The following is a 17875-nucleotide window of genomic DNA, read 5'->3' as shown; positions in this document are numbered from 1 at the left end:
TGCTAGGGGACTTGCAGGGTATTTCTGGGGTGAAGGTGGGGGGGCACACCGTTGGAACGGGTATCGGGGGTATATATCGGGTATACGGGAATACACTGACAGTGTATTCCATTCAGGATCCTGGGAAAGCTGGGTTGCGGCGATTGAGCCCGTCAGTGCCACGTTACACTGACAAGCTTCTCCCTGGAATTTAGCTCTTATAAGAGCTGTTGGTTGTCTTCTCCTTCCTATCCTAGCCTGTCCCTGCCTACCCAGAATCTAACCCCTAGCTAACTGGACGGAAACCTCCGTCCTCGGTGAATTGCAAGCTCAGAATGACGCGAAGCTGGGCGGCGCTGTTCTTTTAAATTAGAGGTCACATGTTTTCGGCAGCCAATGGGTTTTGCCTACTTTTTTCAACGTCACCGGTGTCGTAGTTCCTGTCCCACCTACCCTGCGCTGTTATTGGAGCAAAAAAGGCGCCAGGGAAGGTGGGAGGGGAATCGAGTAATGGCGCACTTTACCACGCGGTGTTCGATTCGATTCGAACATGCCGAACAGCCTAATATCCGATCGAACATGAGTTCGATAGAACACTGTTCGCTCATCTCTATTACTTACCTCTCCTCGCTCCCCTGCTGCTCTGTCTCAGTCCCACAGTGTCTGTCTCTATCTCTGTCCCGCAGTGCTGATGGAGCTGAAGGACCAATGTGAATGACATCATCACATTGCGCCTACGGCTCCCAGAGCAGGAGCACATAGGGGACCAGTGGTGAGGCAGGAGCTGTGTCCGCTCCTGCTTCACCACTGTATTCAACTCCTCTGCGTCCTCTCCAGACACAGAGGAGTTGAATCTGACAAATACCTCCTGCTGACTGGGGCCCTGGGAAGCGATTCTGAAACCGGGACTCTCTCGCAGAATCTGGAACAGTTGAGAGGTATGCCAGTGTCATAGTTATATGCTCATTTGTGCATTAGGTGAGAGAGCTCTGTATGTGTTATGCATGTAGTTGGCGGTATGATTTGCATGCAGTTGAGCTGTGTATGTGATGTGCATTTAGTTGTGTATGATTTGCATGTACTTGAGCTGTATGTGAGATGTACATGTAGTTAAGCTGTGTGTGTGTGATGTACATATAGTTGAACTGTGTGAGTGTTGTGCATGTAGTTGAGGTTCGTGTGTGATATGTATGTAGTTGAGGTTCGTGTGTAGCCAGGTGTTGGATGAACTGTATGTAGTTGAGCTGTGTGTGAAATATACATGTAGTTGTGCTGTGTCTGCTAGACAAGGATTCTTGTTGCCATCAATGTCATATCACAATTAAAAATCATCTGTGTACTGTCTGGTGCATTGACATAGTACACACATGATGCTTCCTCTACTGGCTAACAATGGGAAATATTCAAGACTTATTTTTTGATTTTCAATCACAATTTCCTGAATTATAATTTCTGGAAATACAGAACATAAAAATGTATATAAAAAAAAAATAATTCTGTGACTGCTATAGCGGGACCCAGAACTGATGCCCTCAGGTTAATATAATTTGGGGTCTGAACAGACCTTTATAACCATTATAAGCTTTTCAGGGCACATTAGATTCAGATCAAGAACTATAGTCACTTATCTCTCGCCCTTTGTCACTTGGTTTTGACAATAACATGAATAAGAAGCCATTAGAGAGCACTTTATAGGTGGTTTGTGGAGGTTTACAATGTATAATACAGGTGACAATAGAAAGGTGCTGTCAGGTATTTTTTTCTTACAGGTTAAACAAATTCACATAAATTGTAATGTGAATAGATATAGATACAGGATGAAGACAACCGTCTGTTGGCTTTGGCTCGACTGCCCCTTTCTTTGAGTGGTCCTTCAATGTTTTGGAATCGGGCGGAGGACATTGTCTTCATTAGAATGGGCTCCATGAGGTGCTTGTTATGCAGTTTGGACTCTTCCAGCCTAGAGGAATGGCGATTTCCCTGACCCTAGACCGGGTGAGGACTCTGTGCACTAGCACCACATGGCGAACTGTATTTATAAGTTTAGATTGTGAGCCCTAATGGGGACAAGGAGTAATGTGATTGATGATAATCTGTACAGTATTGCTAAATATTTTGCTGAAATAAATAATGGTTAGTCTGTATGTGAGTCAACAAGGGTTGGACCTGGATTGTGATTAACTTACAATGTAATTGTTGCAGAAGTTGATACATTCGCAAATAAAACTGTTTAAACTGTAATTTTTGTGTCTGAGCTGTATGTGATCACTTGTGTAGCTTGAATTTAAAAGACACTTATTCTACACCTATAAGAGTTTATTCTGTAACACTAGGGATAGGCCATCACTGCTACAGCCTGAAAAATAGTAATAGTTCTAGTTCTTCCAGTTTCTATCTAGGATTGTGTCTTATATATGATTTTTTTTTTTTTTTTTTTAATGAATAGTGCAAACAAATATAAGAATCTTTATAATATAATGTATCAGGGCAAAAAGTGATTTATTCTCTACTGATCAGGCTTTGTTCAGCCAACAATCTCTCACCTAGAGGTACACTACCCAAGAGTAGCTTCTCAGATACTTCCTACAGGACAGCAGGAAAAACATTTTTATGCCCTCTCATGGCAAGACCCAGTGTCTAGTGGGTTAGAAAATCTCCAATATAGTGATACTTCTGTGTTCCTGGTATGTAATGGTTAAAGGGGTATTCCCACATCGCATACTCACCAGTCTTCGCTGCTATAAAATCTTCTTTCTTCCTGCTTTGTTGCGTCATTGGTGGGCGGGGTTACATATGCAAAGCCAGAGGCGAGATGACGTTGCTTCTGTGCCGCTGGCCCTGCATGCGCGCTCATAGATGGTGAGACCAGTCAGTTCTCCAGCCTTCACAATGCGAATACAGACTCGGCATCCGCTGTAATAGAGAGGCGGCGGAGCGGAATAGCAGCATCGCTCCTGCTGGCTTCATGCAGGGCGGGAGCGTAGCAATGTTGCAGGCACCTGGGCCTGCGTCTAACCCTCCCCGACATCCGCCTATTACAGCGGATGCCAGGACTGTATCGGCGATCCCTTCCCCAAAAGTGTAGACTACCCCCCCCCCCTTCCAGGCTCGCTCCCATGCACTTAGACCCTCCTCCCTCCCCTCTGGCAGCAGCAGATACATCACTTGACTTATGACCGGATAAGTCAAAGGATGTGTCAACAAAGAAATGAATAAAGTAAGATAGTGGACAAACAAAGCAGTTTTGCTGAAGCAGTGTATTTAGGAAAAGTCTTACATTCACATTAACAAGCAGTATAGATAGGATCCTTGTGATGGGACAACCCCTTTAAGGTATACAAATGAGGTCCAAGGAAGAACAATCAGTAAGCCAGAGAAATGATCATGGATGCCCATGGCTTACTGATACCAGTCACAATGCCAGGGTTGCACACTCATCCTACACACCTCTCTACTGCATACAAATCACATCCCCATCCACTGCTATACAGACCTGCTTACTCTACAGAGGTGTAGAGAAAGGATTTTGAACCCAAGTCCAAAAGTTTAGCTCGAGTCCATGCCAACATCCACCACCTCCATGTTTCTGCAAGTCTTAAATGACTAACCAATAGATATTTTACAATGACAAGGGAAGGCTGCAGTCCAGATATTTCAGAATGTTATTATGAGAGAGCAGAGGGAACTATTGATCCCTAAGAAGAGAGAGGGTACTACTAATCATGCTACTAAGATTAGGATTATAGGGACTTTTGAGAATGCACGTAGGGAGGTGAGACAAATTATTATTGAAAAATACTGGGGTATTTTACCTACGAAAGGTATTAGGGCAAGAAACTCCAAATTACATATAGACGGGGTAGGAGTTTAAAAGATAGGCTCGTTTGAAGCCAGCTTGAGGGACCTAAGCATCCTGGAACATGGCTGGACCGCCAACCAAAGGGCAACTTTTCATGTGGAAGTTGTGTTGCATGAGAACAGATGCTGAAGGGTCAGTTCACACGTGAAAACCGCCTAGCTTATTTGTGCGAGGTAAAAAACCTCGGGGAGTTTTTTTTACGCTGTTTTTTGCATTCCACGCGGTTTTTGACGCTGTTTTCGCTAGTTTTTTTTTTCCTATATGTGCTATAGAAACTGCAGGCGAAAACCGTGCGGTTTTTTGCAAAGAAACGCGCAGTTTTGTGTGCAAAAAACCGCGCGGTTTTCGCCTCCCATTCACTTCTATGCATTTCTTCAGGCGTTTTCCGCCTGAAGAAAGGTCATGTCGCTTCTTTTTTCCACTAGCGGTGATAAACCGCTAGGAGGAAAAAAAAAGCTAGCAGTCTACATAGACCACCATGTTAAAGGGGCGGTTTTTGAAGCGAAATCCGCTGTCAAAAAACTCCCCTTTGCCCACGTGTGAACTAGCCCAAAGACTAAAGTCATGAGTTTAAAAACTGGTGAGAATATCAGGAATATAGGAAAAACTAAATGAGAACTACAACGATATTGTCAATGTATGTGATACGCCGATTGTAAGGATAGGTTATTACTTCAAAATGAGTGCAGATGGATACATAGGTTTGAGTCAGTATCCCCAGGAGGGATTACTGAACAGTTAGCTTTTGCCCTTTTTTTTTTTTCTAGGGTAATAAAATATATTTTGTCCTCACCTTTCCTCTCCCTTCCCGTATTCTATACATACATGTGTCTGTTCCTTCCTCTTCATACACCTCTACTCTCTCCCATGTAAATATACCTGAGGAATGGAAGGTTATCTACTCTTGGTATTATACCAGTTGTTGCGGATATCCTTAGGAGTCTTGATAAATTAAGTGTGTGTCCCTTTAAGACTACGACAGAATAGTATAGGATAGCAGCCGTGTATTTATGCGACCGCTGCTGATGTTACAAATATTGATTTCCATTCTGGATATACGATGTGATCTATAGAGGTAAGGCGCTATATGTCTTTGTGCTAATTTGCATACTGAGAAAAACCGTGATTGTAGGGGGAACGGTGGCACGGAGAAGATGACAAAAGGTAGGAGAAGAATAGCCTTTCTTAAGGCTATTCTGACATGGTACCTAGAAAAAAAATTGTGTATGAGTGATAGGATCCCTTTAAGTATATAATTCCACATGTGTTAATTCATAGTTTTGATGCCTTCAGTGTGAATCTTAAATTTTCATAGTCATGAAAATACAGAAAACCCTTTGCATGAGAAGGTGCGTCCAAACTTTTGGCCTGTACTGTATATTAAATATATAAATTATACATTTCTTATATTCATCAGTGCTAAATGTAATGTGCATGCAAAGAAGGGAAAAAAAAACTGAAACATTTGGACTGTGTGAATAAATCTCAAGAACAGTTTCACACCATGTGATCTGGAATTAACAAGTGTACCTGACTAATCTAATCTACATGGGAAGAATATGCAAATCTGACTTCCATGATGTAATTAGGATGCCAGTGCCTCAGGCATGCACACCATTAGAGGGCGCTCACTGAGAATGTGCAATTCTGTCTTCCATGATGTAATTAGGAAGACAGAGTCTCAGTCAAGCAAACCAATAGAGGGCGCTCCCTTTAACATCATGCCGACCTTCTCAGAGGCCTTTGTTTGCAATGATGTTGGGATTTTACCAGGTACAGTCCCCCAGCCAAGGACAGCTGTTTCGATGTTCTTGCATCTCATCAGCTTGGTGCAGAGAGGACTGATCTGGCAGAGGTGAGAGACTTAGACAGGGTTGGGGGGATATCGTCACTCCATAGGGAGAGACCACCAATTAGGTGTGTGGATTCTTATTAAGCTCCACTGTGCAAAGGAATCTAATCTACTGAATAAAGTGCTAGGATGATATTAGTTTTGGTTAATTAAAAGCAAAGATTAAAACTGAGACACAAAAATGGATACCCCATCTTTTGTGTGGCCATATAAAGTCTGGGCAAAACAAAAAACACTTATCTACATTCGATGCCTTCTCAGACTGGATTGCGTGACAAAAACATTTTGAATATTTATTAGAAAAGAATAAAACGGTAAAATGTGTTCAAGCGACAGACCTCCACATTTTTACAAAATATCAGGAAAGTTTACAAACAATTAGGACATAAAACAATGACGCACAAAGATTCCAAAAGTTGCATCCAGGAAAGTAAGTAGTGCATTACTGAGAGAGAACAGAAGGAGTTAAACGGCAGGAGTTGAGGTTTCCTTTGGTCTTGTAATCTTTTCTGTGTTCGGATGAAATATTACATTCATTGACTAGTCAGAGTCCAAGCAGCAACACACTAATACAGTCATACACAGGAGATAAGAAAACCAAGCCTGGTACTCAGTGGGAGAAATCTCTGCCCATCTGTACAAATAACAAAAGGCAAGGCTGGTGTATTCTAGTCAGCACTGAACTGCCAGGAGCGGTTATAGAACTAACCCAGAAATGTGGCAGTGAGTATGAGAAGTCTCACAGATTTACAACTACCATCCAAACACAAATTCCATGGCTTTAGATACGAGGCTCTCATCCTTTTTAGGGGTTTGTTTGTCTGACAAAACCTTGAAGAAAAAAAATAAATTATAATTATATTATAAATCTGTATACTGTAGCCTTCAACTTATCCCAAGTATCCATAGCAAAGAACTGATTTTGCCAGGTAAGGAGTCATGCCTCGACAGGGATTACTGTTATTTTTCATGGTTATTTTGCACCCGAGTGGTGCCAGTTTTCATGGACTCCTCATGCATTTGTTTATTGAGCGAATAGATAATCAGTTTTAATAAATGTATATTCACTAGGAAAATCTAAATTCTGGAGCAGTGGGTTTTTTTTTTTTTCTTTTTATAACTCTTGGAAATGTATCAAACTGACAGGTAGGAGTTAGGGCGGGTTCACACCAGCACCCGGTCTCCACTTTGTGGGTTTCTGTCTTCAGCCCGAGAAACTGAACAGGACACGGAAACCCAGCAGTCAGTGTCCGCTCGTGAGAGTCTTCTGGTCTCTGGGGCAAAACCGTATGTGTGTTTTGTTTTTAAACCGGACGCAAAGTCCTGCATGTACAGACTTTGTGCCAGGTTAAAAAAAAACAAAAAAAAAAACGGTTTTGCCCCCGTAGAGGCAGAAGACTCTCACGGGTGGTCACTTTGCAAATCCATTCAAATGAATGGGTTTGAAAACTGACTGCCGGTTTCCAACTCCTGTCCATTTTCTCGAGCAGAAGACGGAAACCTGCAAAGCGGAGATCGGGCGCTAGTGTGAACTCACCCTCACCCTTCTTTTCCCCAACAAAGTCCAACAACAGCAGCACTGATTGGACAGTGTCAAACTGTAGGGATACACACCCCAAATGAATTGACAGCTGGGAGTATTTATCCCCACCCTTTCACTCATATACAGTAAATCTAAGAGGAATAAAACAGGAAAGAGAACACAGAGCTCAAAGAAAAGATGCTTCAGAATTGTCAGGTGTGTGCTCTGCTTGATCCTGACTCAGTTGGAGAACCCGAGACACTCTGCTGACTAACGCCATTGACTTCAGCTTAATTAGCAACTGAAAGCCACAGTGAAAAGCCAGAGGGTCCGAAAGTGAAGAGGAATTTGAAGCAGAAATACACCTCATTTTTCTTCACTTTCCACCATGTGACAGACTCCTTATTTCACCGAAAACGTTAAATACCTGGTAGTCACTAGTTGACGCTCTGTATGCTGCAGCAAGCGGTCTCATTCCTGATCTTGGAGTACCAATTTGTTGTGTAGGGGTACCGAAAGCTTTAACTGGTGGTGTGAAGACTGAAGTGACCGATGACACCGACGTCTTCTCATTACTGTCCATTACACTCTAGAAACAGACATTAATGTTACATCAATAAAATGGCTACTGTACTAGTTTTATTGACAAATAGCAAAGGACAGCCCATTACACCCTTCAATATCTTTGTGCAATGTGCCATAAATACTCTATGAGATGTATGGGAAACAGGAGCACTTTGCCCAAAGGGTTACAGGAGCGCCAGTACGCTTGCGTCACAACTTAACTATACAATTACTCCATGGATGGCCAATGAGCAAACAGCAGCTACCACCTTTTAGTGATCAGAGGCAAAGCAATGACGCGTCCAACAGTAAGATTCATCTCGTGGAGAAGTGAAAAGTATTAAGTTTATGAGTGTGGCCATCTTGCCTGAGCTGCTAACAGCATTTAGTGATACCTTTTACAGCAGCCACATGGACCAAAGACAATAGTCTATAGATATTCACTGACAACTATGGAAGTGCTTTCTTATCATGCTATGTGACCTATACAAAGACCACTGTGGTGGGAGGGGAGTAGAACAGAATTTAGGAGCACAAACCATTACTTCCAAAATCAGCGGTCACAATGTGACAACCTCACGATATTCGCTTGTGTAAACCTGTACAAGGTCAGTACAAGTTCTATTACATTGCTTTTACCTTATCAATGCAAGGTTTCACACCAATCATAATGCAGTCGCCAAATATCTTGCCATCTTTACTTAACGCTTTCCTTGCCTGTAGCTTGGACTGGTACTGTATGTGCATCCAATTCCCTGCATTAGACATCTGCAAATGAAATAAAGAGAGGAGCATCAGAATTTGTTAAACTTACTAAGTCACTAGAATACCATTGAAAACGTTCCTTACCAAGTGTTTTACTATATTCCCATACTGAGCAAACTGCAGTAAAATGTAAGAGGCGGAGGCTTGAGGGAATCTAAACACAAATGTTACATGCATTAGTTCCAATACTGAAATAAGACCAACATATAAATATATATGGATGGGCTCATATCTATGCTGAAAGCTCTAGCAGACAAAAAGCCAAGACACAGATGGAAACTCTATGGTCATCAATCTATTGTACACAATGGGGTCAACTGGGTACAATTGGTGTTTAATAAGCATAGGGACAGATTATTTTTTTTTTAATTAAAAAAAAAAAAAAGAAAAAAAAAAGCAGCTTTGATGCTGTGCCAATGATGGAACAGGGAAATAGGAGCACAGATGAAACCCTTAGAGAGTGTCTCCAAGAAAAACATCAAACCACCCACAGGGCGTTGTAGGAGACACTATGCTGAGCATTAATGTGCCTTTAGACAGTTCTACAGAAACACCATTAGCACGTCAGCCATATTTGGCATTTCGGGGCCTCAGGTTTTCAAACCCTAGGAGATTCTGGTACTGCCCTACTGAACTTGAGTCTCAGATTTCTTAAAAAATGCTTTTTCAAGGAAATACTACATCTAAACGCCGCCGGCGTTTCCGTAGATATAATTGACAGGCTGCGATTTGCAAAGCCACAACGGCTTTGCAAATTGCAGCGTGTCCGCACTGCGATTTCTTCCGCAAAGTGGGCATGGGATTCGCATGAATCTCATCCCCTTTGCTTGCACTGTAAAACGCCGTGATTTTTCCCACAGCATCTCCGCTGCGGGCAAATCGTGGCGTTTATGTCCCATGGGGCCCTGGGCCTTAGGCAGGAAAATCCTTGATTTTGCTACAGCAGCCAATCCCAACCGGGGTGCCACAACACTCTGATAACCTGCAGGCATATTCCCACCAGTCAACTATATCTGTGTCCTTAGGACACAGGGAAGTCAAATATAATGTTGAGCAGGAAACCTTTCAGCTTCCTGCTCTAGCTGGAGAAGACACCAGGAGAGCTCACCAGGGATGCATGGATAGATAAGTGTTAGTTTCTTATTCATTTGCCACAACTGGCCAAAGGAGAGCATTGTCACATGCCTGTTGGGCCAATGAGGAGAGGGATACTATATGTGGAGGAGAGTAAGGGAGCGTGGCAATGGAAAAGATGATTAATTTTTCTATGCACTGGATAGTATAGCTTTATGGGTGCATTCAGGGATGGTAGCGTTAAAACCATCGAAAAAAATGCAGTGACGCTTTCTAATTTTTATATATTTCAGCTGTAAATTCAGAAACTAAAAAACACATCAAAACTGCCTTTTAGCAAAAAAAAAAAAAAAAAAATATTTGGCACCCCAGGTCTAAAAGGTTGATAAACATTGCCCTAGTATAAGATAGTTGCTCAGCTATTTAATAAAAATATACACAAAATCAGACAGCTACTGTACATTAAAACTATTTGTGAAAGAACGTCCTATTGTAAGCGGTCAGAAAGGTCCAAACTTAGGGCTTCATGTTGCCATCTTATGCTGCTGTTGTTTACCCGAAAACTGTAACCCAAGTATCATCAAGCTGGTCGTCAGACGTCAAGGAATCGCCTTGTGTGTAAAACGGATCTATTTGTGCAGGAGATAGCGTTCCTTTCCTTGTTTGCACAATGGATGCTGGACTAAAAACATTGGCGGCTGACAAGAGAAAGGAAACACTTTCAAACAGTAATTTTGTACATTTATAATATTATACATGCAAACTGTATATTAGTAATAATGCATTAGTAATGTGAATGTTACCTGCACATCCCCTTACTGACAAGCTATTGAACAGGATGCTTGTAAATGTTTTGGTATATTGACACTCAGTCTACACATTGCACATTTTCCATCCAGATTTGTGGGCGGCAAATCCTTAGGGTATTACAGTAGAAGCAAAGTGGACAAAGTTTTAAGAAATCTAATGTTTTGCAATGCAAATTCCAGAGAGAATCCGCAACAGATGTTCTCCGCTTAGTTTACATGCAAGTGGCATAGTCGTACAGTCCCAAATAGCTAGAGAAAAAAATAATAGGGGGACTTTCTGGTACACAGAAGGCCTGAGCCAAACCTAATTCATTGCAAGGTATATGTCAATGATTTAGAGGCAAAACACTCCAATAATGAGTTTTTGGGGGTTTTTCTAATTTTTTTTTTTTTTTTTTGCATCTATTAGACCCCTTAGGGGTGATGAACCCCAGGGGGTCTGATCACTAATACAATGCATTGCAAAATACCGGCTATTCTATTGCTGGCTACCTAGCGTAGTCTGTAATAGAAGAAATAGAATAACAGACCGGGGAGCCGTCACAAGACTCCCGCCTGTCATAGCAACCCAACTAGAGATGAGCGAACACTGTTCGGACAGCCGATCCGAACAGCACGCTCCCATAGAAATGAATGGAAGCACCTGTGACGCTGGCCGGCCGCCGGCAAAGTCAGCGTGCTGTTCGGATCGGCTGATCCAAACAGTGTTCGCTCATCTCTAAACGCAACGCCAGCCCCAGAGCTTACTCCGGGTGCCAGCAATCACAAGGAAGATGGCGCTTCAGTCAGCTTTGACCGAGGCACCAGAAGGGTTAATGCGTGCGATTGGTACAGGTATCGATTGTACGTAGTAGCGCTGAGTGTCTACTGTATAAACCTATACAGCAGACACCCATAGTTAAACAACCGGCATCCACCGTACTAGTACGGTGGATGTCGGGAAGGGGTTAAAGAGAACCCATCATGACCTAACAAAGGTAGTGTTACATATCGCTGGAAGGCTGACGGTGCGCTGAATTTAGTGCACTGCCAGTTTTGCTGTTATGTCCTGTGGTTGCAGAGATACTGGTGCAATTAGTTCCAGTACCAATATCAATGCAATGTCAGAGGGGCCGTCCTTAGGGTCATCTCTGGGCTGTTGTTGTATGGTCAGCCCCTCCTACAGTGCAGTGATATCAACGCAGAAACTAATGACTGTTCATGTCTTCTAAGATGTGTAAATTTGTGCTAAGGTTTTGGCACAAAGGGAGACTAAAGTTAGACTACATTGTCTAAAGAGAAGTTAAATGTTTCGCTTGGCATAAGCCACTTGATAAATCTGGTGCATCTTTAGGCTGTCTGAACCAAGTTTACACAGATAAGCAATATTTTCCTATACATAAGAAATGCACTTGTACTACAAGGAGGACACCTAGTGACAGCACATAAGAAGTGAACAGCACTCAGCACATTTTTCGACTCCAAAGTATAGGAACTTTGAGTTTAGCCATTGCAACATAAATATTCAAACTTTGGTGGAATTGGCTTAAACTTTGTATGACTTACATGCACTCGGAGTGGACGGCATTACCCCTGTATGAGACGCGTGTATTGTAGAGAAGTTTGCCTAAACAAGAAATAGTAACTAATATGAAATCAAAAGGTCACAACATAAGAGATACAGAAATCTACTAGTCATAATTATAGGATATCCTCAAGGTTGAGAGACAATATACATCTGGATTTTACTTAACCCATTCAAAGCTCTAATGGGTTTCCTTGCTCAGTTATTCAAATACATTCTGTGTAATTTTCTTGTGATATATTGGGATTTATTCTTATGGCACTTTATAATCGGATTTTAGGTAAATTCAGAGATATGTAAAACAAAAGCAAATGTTTTTTTAAAGGCACCAAGTGGCACTAAAACGCTTATTTACTGTATAAGGTCACTATGACACACTTTGCTACATCCATTTAGAGACTGTTACACTCATGACTATAGAAGACTATGGGCGGGTTCACACCAGCGCTCGGTCTCCACTTTGCGTATTTCTGTCTTCTGCCCGAGAAACTGGACACGAGACGGAAAGCCGGCAGTCAATTTTCAAACCTGTTCACTTGAATAGGTTTGCAAAGTGTCTGCCCATGAGCGTCTTGTGTCTCTCCAAGGCGAGACCGTTGTTTTGGTTTTTTTTTTTTTTTTTTTACCGGGCACAAAGTTCTGCATGTCCAAGACCGGGTGCAGGTGTGAACCCGCCCTATGGAGGGAGAGTGAGCAGAGAGATCACAGCAGAAACACAGGTTTATTGCTGTGCTGGTACTATATTGCAGCTGTCTATAACATCCAAAGTACTTTAATGCCATCAGTACTTCTACGTCACATTTATGGCGTATCCACAGGTTTGGCTTATGAAAACAGCAGAGCTCTCTGTGCTGCTAGGTTTCCATAAATTCCATAGAAGTGAGAAAGAAAATATACTTTACCAGCTTTCTGGGACCTAAAGGTGTAGAGCCAAGACTCGGACTTAGAAGGTCATCGTATATACTGGCAACAGGCGGTGCGCCACTCTTATCTTTATGAGCTGGAACCACAGGCTGAGGAGGAGTACTACCTAAAAACAAAAAAATCTATGTATCTATACACAATACCAGTCAGAAGTGGTGACAACTTTTCGTTCATTTTCTACATTGTATATTCATATTGAAAATAAGAAGCCAGAATATTTTATATTTTAGATTCAAAGTAGCCCTATTTCTCTCAATCCGCTAAGAGGTACTGAAATAAAAAAGTAATGAAACTCTGCATCCAACCTTTTGACGGCCATCGTGTGTATATGTACATATTAGTATAATCTGGCCACAAGCTACAGAAGCTATAAAATAATTTACAGTTTCCTACATCCATATAATACCTCCTATCATCGGCGAACGCAGCTCCATAACTCCCAGTGATGGTCGAGGCTGTGGAGTTACAGGTGTCGGTATATCCCCCATGAGGAAACCAGGTAGGAACTGGGCACCGCCACCAGGCTTCGGAGATGTTGGTGAACCCAGTGCCATCGGTTCGCCACCTGTGGAAAAGTTAGAACATAAACCTATAGTTAATGAACTGCAGCTTCTGTCTGGTCTCAATAACCACTACTAGAACAAAGTAGTCAGCAAACTCTTCAGAACGTTATGTCCATTTGGTTTCCCTTGAGATATTCTGTTGGTGCATCATTGCGGTCTCAGGTACTGGATTATCATAATACAATCTTTATATGACACCCTTTCACTATCACAAAATCAAGGGTGACACTCAGCTGACACTTCAATGGGTGCACAGTCACCGTAGGATCTGACCAAACTACTGAATCAACATGGCCGTCCCATTTATTCTATGCTAACACAGTCAAGCGATCGCTGTAACCGGTCATTGGTCTCAGCAGTTACATGCCACCGCGGAGGACAGTGATGGGCTGCAGCAACCATTTATCCTACAGTGGGATGTTATCACTTCCAGTCCTGCAAAGTTCAGGCGGCAACATTGAAACAGGTGTCATTCGTTTTGTTTTTTTTATTTTCCTCTTTCATTTAAGTCTCGTCCAATCCACTTGAAATTAGTTGGACCGGACCATTAACCCATTGCTGTAACCCTTTAACCCACACTTTCAATATCACTAATATAGTGATCCAAAACATGCAAAAACAAATGGAGACACCTTCTTGCAGGGAGGAAAAACAAAACCATCACCCAAAATAGAGAGGAGGAAACCTCAATTTTGAACAAAGCAGCGGGACTGTCAATAGAACTGCTGTAGATAACCGAAACACACCATTTGGCTATCTCTAGTGTTCAATCGTGGCCTATGGGACGCAGGTTACTCTCTATCCTTTGGAATGGGGGTAACGTGCTATAACTGACCCCTTTAATAAATCACATACCTTGCATTGACATTTTCAGAAGTCCACAACATGTCCACATTGTGAGTGTAATAGCCAAACCTCTCACTATACCTATACTAGGTTAGATTACAAGAGAATGCTGGAGGCTCAGGTGTTCTGGCCATAATACAGATGACAAGTGCTGCCTTTTAAAAGGGCTAGACTAGCCAGACACATTATAGGCAATAGATGCTCCTTTGGGACCCACACCCATCTAGGAAACAAACTCCTGATTCACATTTGTGTCATTTGAGTACTACATTTCTGAGCTCCTATAGGCATGAATGTAGAGTGCTGCGCATGCACAACATACACTCCAATATTAGCACCTGAAAACTGGGGTCAGGTAACCCCTGTTCTTGATACCATTCAGGGAACTCCTGTGTATATACCACACAAGTGTCTGGGGATAATTGACCCTTTTTACTTTCACCTTGACCTGCATTTAACTCAGAGCAAGGGGCCATATTGTGGATCCCTGGCAGGAGTCTACCAAGCAACACTTGCCACGAGGCTCAGGAGTGTGCACAAAGCCTCATCCAATTGATGGCACTACCTGGACGGGTCTTATATATGCACTGTAGTGTATATACTAAATGTCTGTGGTCAAACATTAGCAAAATCTTTTCACAAGCGCCTATCTCCTCTGATTCTCATGCTGAGGCAGAAGACCAAAGTAATTTGCACGTCTTTGCCCCCAATCCATCCGTTATCACAGGAACAGAATTCAGCACCAATAAACATACCTCACTCTGTCCAAAGAAGAGACGCTATGCTTGTGAGCAGATACAGAGAGGTGAGCACAGAGCAGAGAGGAGGAGAGAAGTGCCTGTGCAGAGATTATACTTGTGAAGGAGCTGCTGGCCCTGCCCACCTACTTCCTGCATTCCTCTGCTACTAAGGGCAGATTTTACTTAGTAACAGGCAGTGGATAGTAGATTTAAAAGATAGGAGCCCTGTGGTGGCAGGACTTATAAAATAGTTTTTAGGGTAGAAAATGTAATTTTTTTGGTTTATGAAAGTGATTTGCAATTGCGTGTAGGTTGGGGTAATTACGAATTGAGCCGCATACGTTGTGTGAAAAGTTAGTGAACATTTGAAGGCTTCTGAAATTGCCCTACCTTCACAATATAATGGAGGTAGGCCAATCTAATTGATTTAGGCTAATTTCAGTAGCATTTAGAGGGGTATTCCCACCTGAAACCTATATCTCAATGATTAAAGAGGACCTTTCACGTTCTCACTGATGTGTGGTATTATAGACTGCTAGAGAGTCAGTGTGATGAATTCAGCAATGATGCTAGGATGTAAGGACCGCCACTTATGACAGTGGGGAAATATCAGTGCTGAAATTAATAGCACTCATATGTCCAGCACTAGGGCACATACCGGGAAAGCTGATTGTGCTGCATTCAATGCAATATCTTAGCTTTTTATCAGTGTGTACTACCACATATTGATGAGAACATAAAAGCTTCTCTTTAAGAGGCTCCAAACTATTAATGGGGTTGCAAACAAATTTCAGGACTCAGGAAAGAGGCTGGGGAAGGTAAAAAAAACAAAAAACACATTCTCACCTGTCCCTGCCGCCACTGTCTGGTCCAAACTTTTGCTAATTGAAAGTCCTGCACCACCCATGACTGGAAACATGGGAGAGTGACATCACCGTTCCCTTCCTGTGGCTGGATTAGTATCCTCTGCAGTCACGTGGCACATAGGACTTCTGCTGGCAAAGGAAAGGCTCACGCTGGACCAGATCGGTATGATATTTGTAGTTTATTTTTCTTTAACCTTCCCAGGGCTTCTTTCTGAGTCCTGAAATTCATGGACAACTCCTTTGATAATTCAGGTGCACTCCTTAAAGAGGACCTCTCTTGTCCTCAGGAACATGTAGCTTTATATACTGCTAGAAAGCGGACAGTGCGCTGAATTCAGTGTTCCTCACCACTTAGCGTCATCACTGGGTGGTAAGGAACACAACCTCTGACAGTACAGGGTTATGGATAAATACTGTCAGGGAGGGCGTTCTTCACAGCCCAGAGACTGCCAGGGACGCCCTTCTGACAGTGGGCAGAGATCGGTAACGGCGCCGATATCTGCAGCCCGGGGGCACATAATGGGAAAGCCGACAGTGCACTGAATTCAGCAGTATATAAAACCACATGTGCCCCATATATAGCAATCAGAGCCCGGCCTAGATTTCAAGTATAACACATGTGAGATATAATACATTTGTTGGGCCCAGGGGTTGGGGAGGACATGCCTGGTGCCAACTAATTTATTGGTTACCCTGTTGCACCCACTTTAAAAAAAAGGGGGGCAATCTGGGTATATTTGGTGCAAGAAAGGGCAAGACGCATCACATTTACACCAGAAAATTTGTTGGTAAATTTTGCCCAATGTCATGATGAGGACTCATATCATGGCACAGGGGACCATATGTGTGTCTCATAGAGGCCCAAAGAAGGGTCCCAAAGTGCTGTACTGTCCTATGGACATGAATGGGGGAGAGGACAGCATGCTCACTACCCCTCCATTCAGAAAGGGGGCCCCACAACACATGACTGGTGGGGCCTCTGCACTGTGTAGAGGTGTGGTACCCCCTGTAAGACAGTACAGCACACTATAGCATGTGTAACACACAGTCAGCAGCACCGACATTCTATGAAGTGTGTTCCTCTCCAGCTTCCGTTGGCTTGTCACGTTGTAAAGCTATGGTGCAGGAGGCCGTACTCACCCAGAGTCTCTAGTGAGAATGCAGACATGAGGATAGGAGCTGCCACCCAAAGCGTGTTTCAAATAATACAACTGCTGAGCGCCGGGAAGTCCTGACGCTGCGTCACTTCCGCCGACCGGCACTTTTTTTTTTTGGAAAGTAGCCCCACCTAGCGGTGACCGGTGGCGTAGCACGAGCCGCGCAGTAAAGGGCTGACATTTGGGTGGCGGACTCAGCAGTCGTCACATTTACATAATAGGAAAGTGCTGAGGTGACATAACAAGGTCGTGACACCCTAATACACAGCACAAGCCCTCACCCTGCAACTTGTTACCATGGAGACATGAGGAGGTGACAGCAGTACACAATTGTATAGCAGAAGTGTCTGCATTATGTGTTCTTGGGAGCCATTTTGTGGTGGACTGGATGCAGAGAAACCAAATGTCACATAAACCACAATCTCAGGAAAATGTCTAGTTGTTGTTTTCCATTAGGAGGTTCTCTCATGTTTGATGTGAAGCATATATCATTAATAGAGATGAGCGAACACTGTTCGGATCAGCCATTCTGAACAGCACGCTCCCATAGAAATGAATGGAAGCAGCTGGCACGTACACTTTGCTGGTGGCCGGTCGCTTAACCCCCCACATGCCGGCTACGTCCATTAATTTCTATGGGAGCGTGCTGTTCGGAATGGCTGTTCAGAACAGTGTTCGCTCATCTCTAATCATTAATCCTCCTGTCAACGTACCCTAATCGATTCCATCATAAGTCAATGGGGTCCATCAGTCACTTCTGCGATGGCCCAGGTGACAGATCAGGCACTTCA

At 43.0% G+C, this 17875-nt stretch overlaps 1 protein-coding gene across 1 annotated transcript; it reads right to left on the bottom strand.

Annotated features, from left to right (window-relative positions):
- Window positions 1–6093: 6093 nt before the first annotated feature.
- On the bottom strand, window positions 6094–17168 carry NUP35 (nucleoporin 35). The gene is made up of 9 exons (XM_075283827.1): window positions 17068–17168; window positions 13319–13477; window positions 12891–13018; window positions 11970–12030; window positions 10172–10313; window positions 8626–8695; window positions 8416–8544; window positions 7640–7801; window positions 6094–6521 (listed from the first exon to the last, which is right to left on the bottom strand). The coding sequence occupies exons 1-9, from the start codon at window positions 17093–17095 to the stop codon at window positions 6444–6446; spliced, it is 957 nt and encodes a 318-aa protein (XP_075139928.1). The 5' UTR covers window positions 17096–17168; the 3' UTR covers window positions 6094–6443.
- Window positions 17169–17875: the final 707 nt, after the last annotated feature.

The sequence above is a fragment of the Leptodactylus fuscus genome, chromosome 8, assembly GCF_031893055.1.
Source record: "Leptodactylus fuscus isolate aLepFus1 chromosome 8, aLepFus1.hap2, whole genome shotgun sequence".
NCBI classification, from domain to species: domain Eukaryota; kingdom Metazoa; phylum Chordata; class Amphibia; order Anura; family Leptodactylidae; genus Leptodactylus; species Leptodactylus fuscus.
This window is presented reverse-complemented; position numbering and strand designations above follow the sequence as displayed.

Coding starts and splice junctions, on each gene's coding strand:
- NUP35 (XM_075283827.1), bottom strand. CDS start 17,095: ATGTCTGCATTCTCACTAGAGACTCTGG. Junction 13,019..13,318: donor GCGTTCGCCGATGATAGGAG/GTATTATATGGA, acceptor TTTTGTTTTTAG/GTAGTACTCCTCCTCAGCCT. Junction 7,802..8,415: donor TGAAACCTTGCATTGATAAG/GTAAAAGCAATG, acceptor GTCTGTTTCTAG/AGTGTAATGGACAGTAATGA.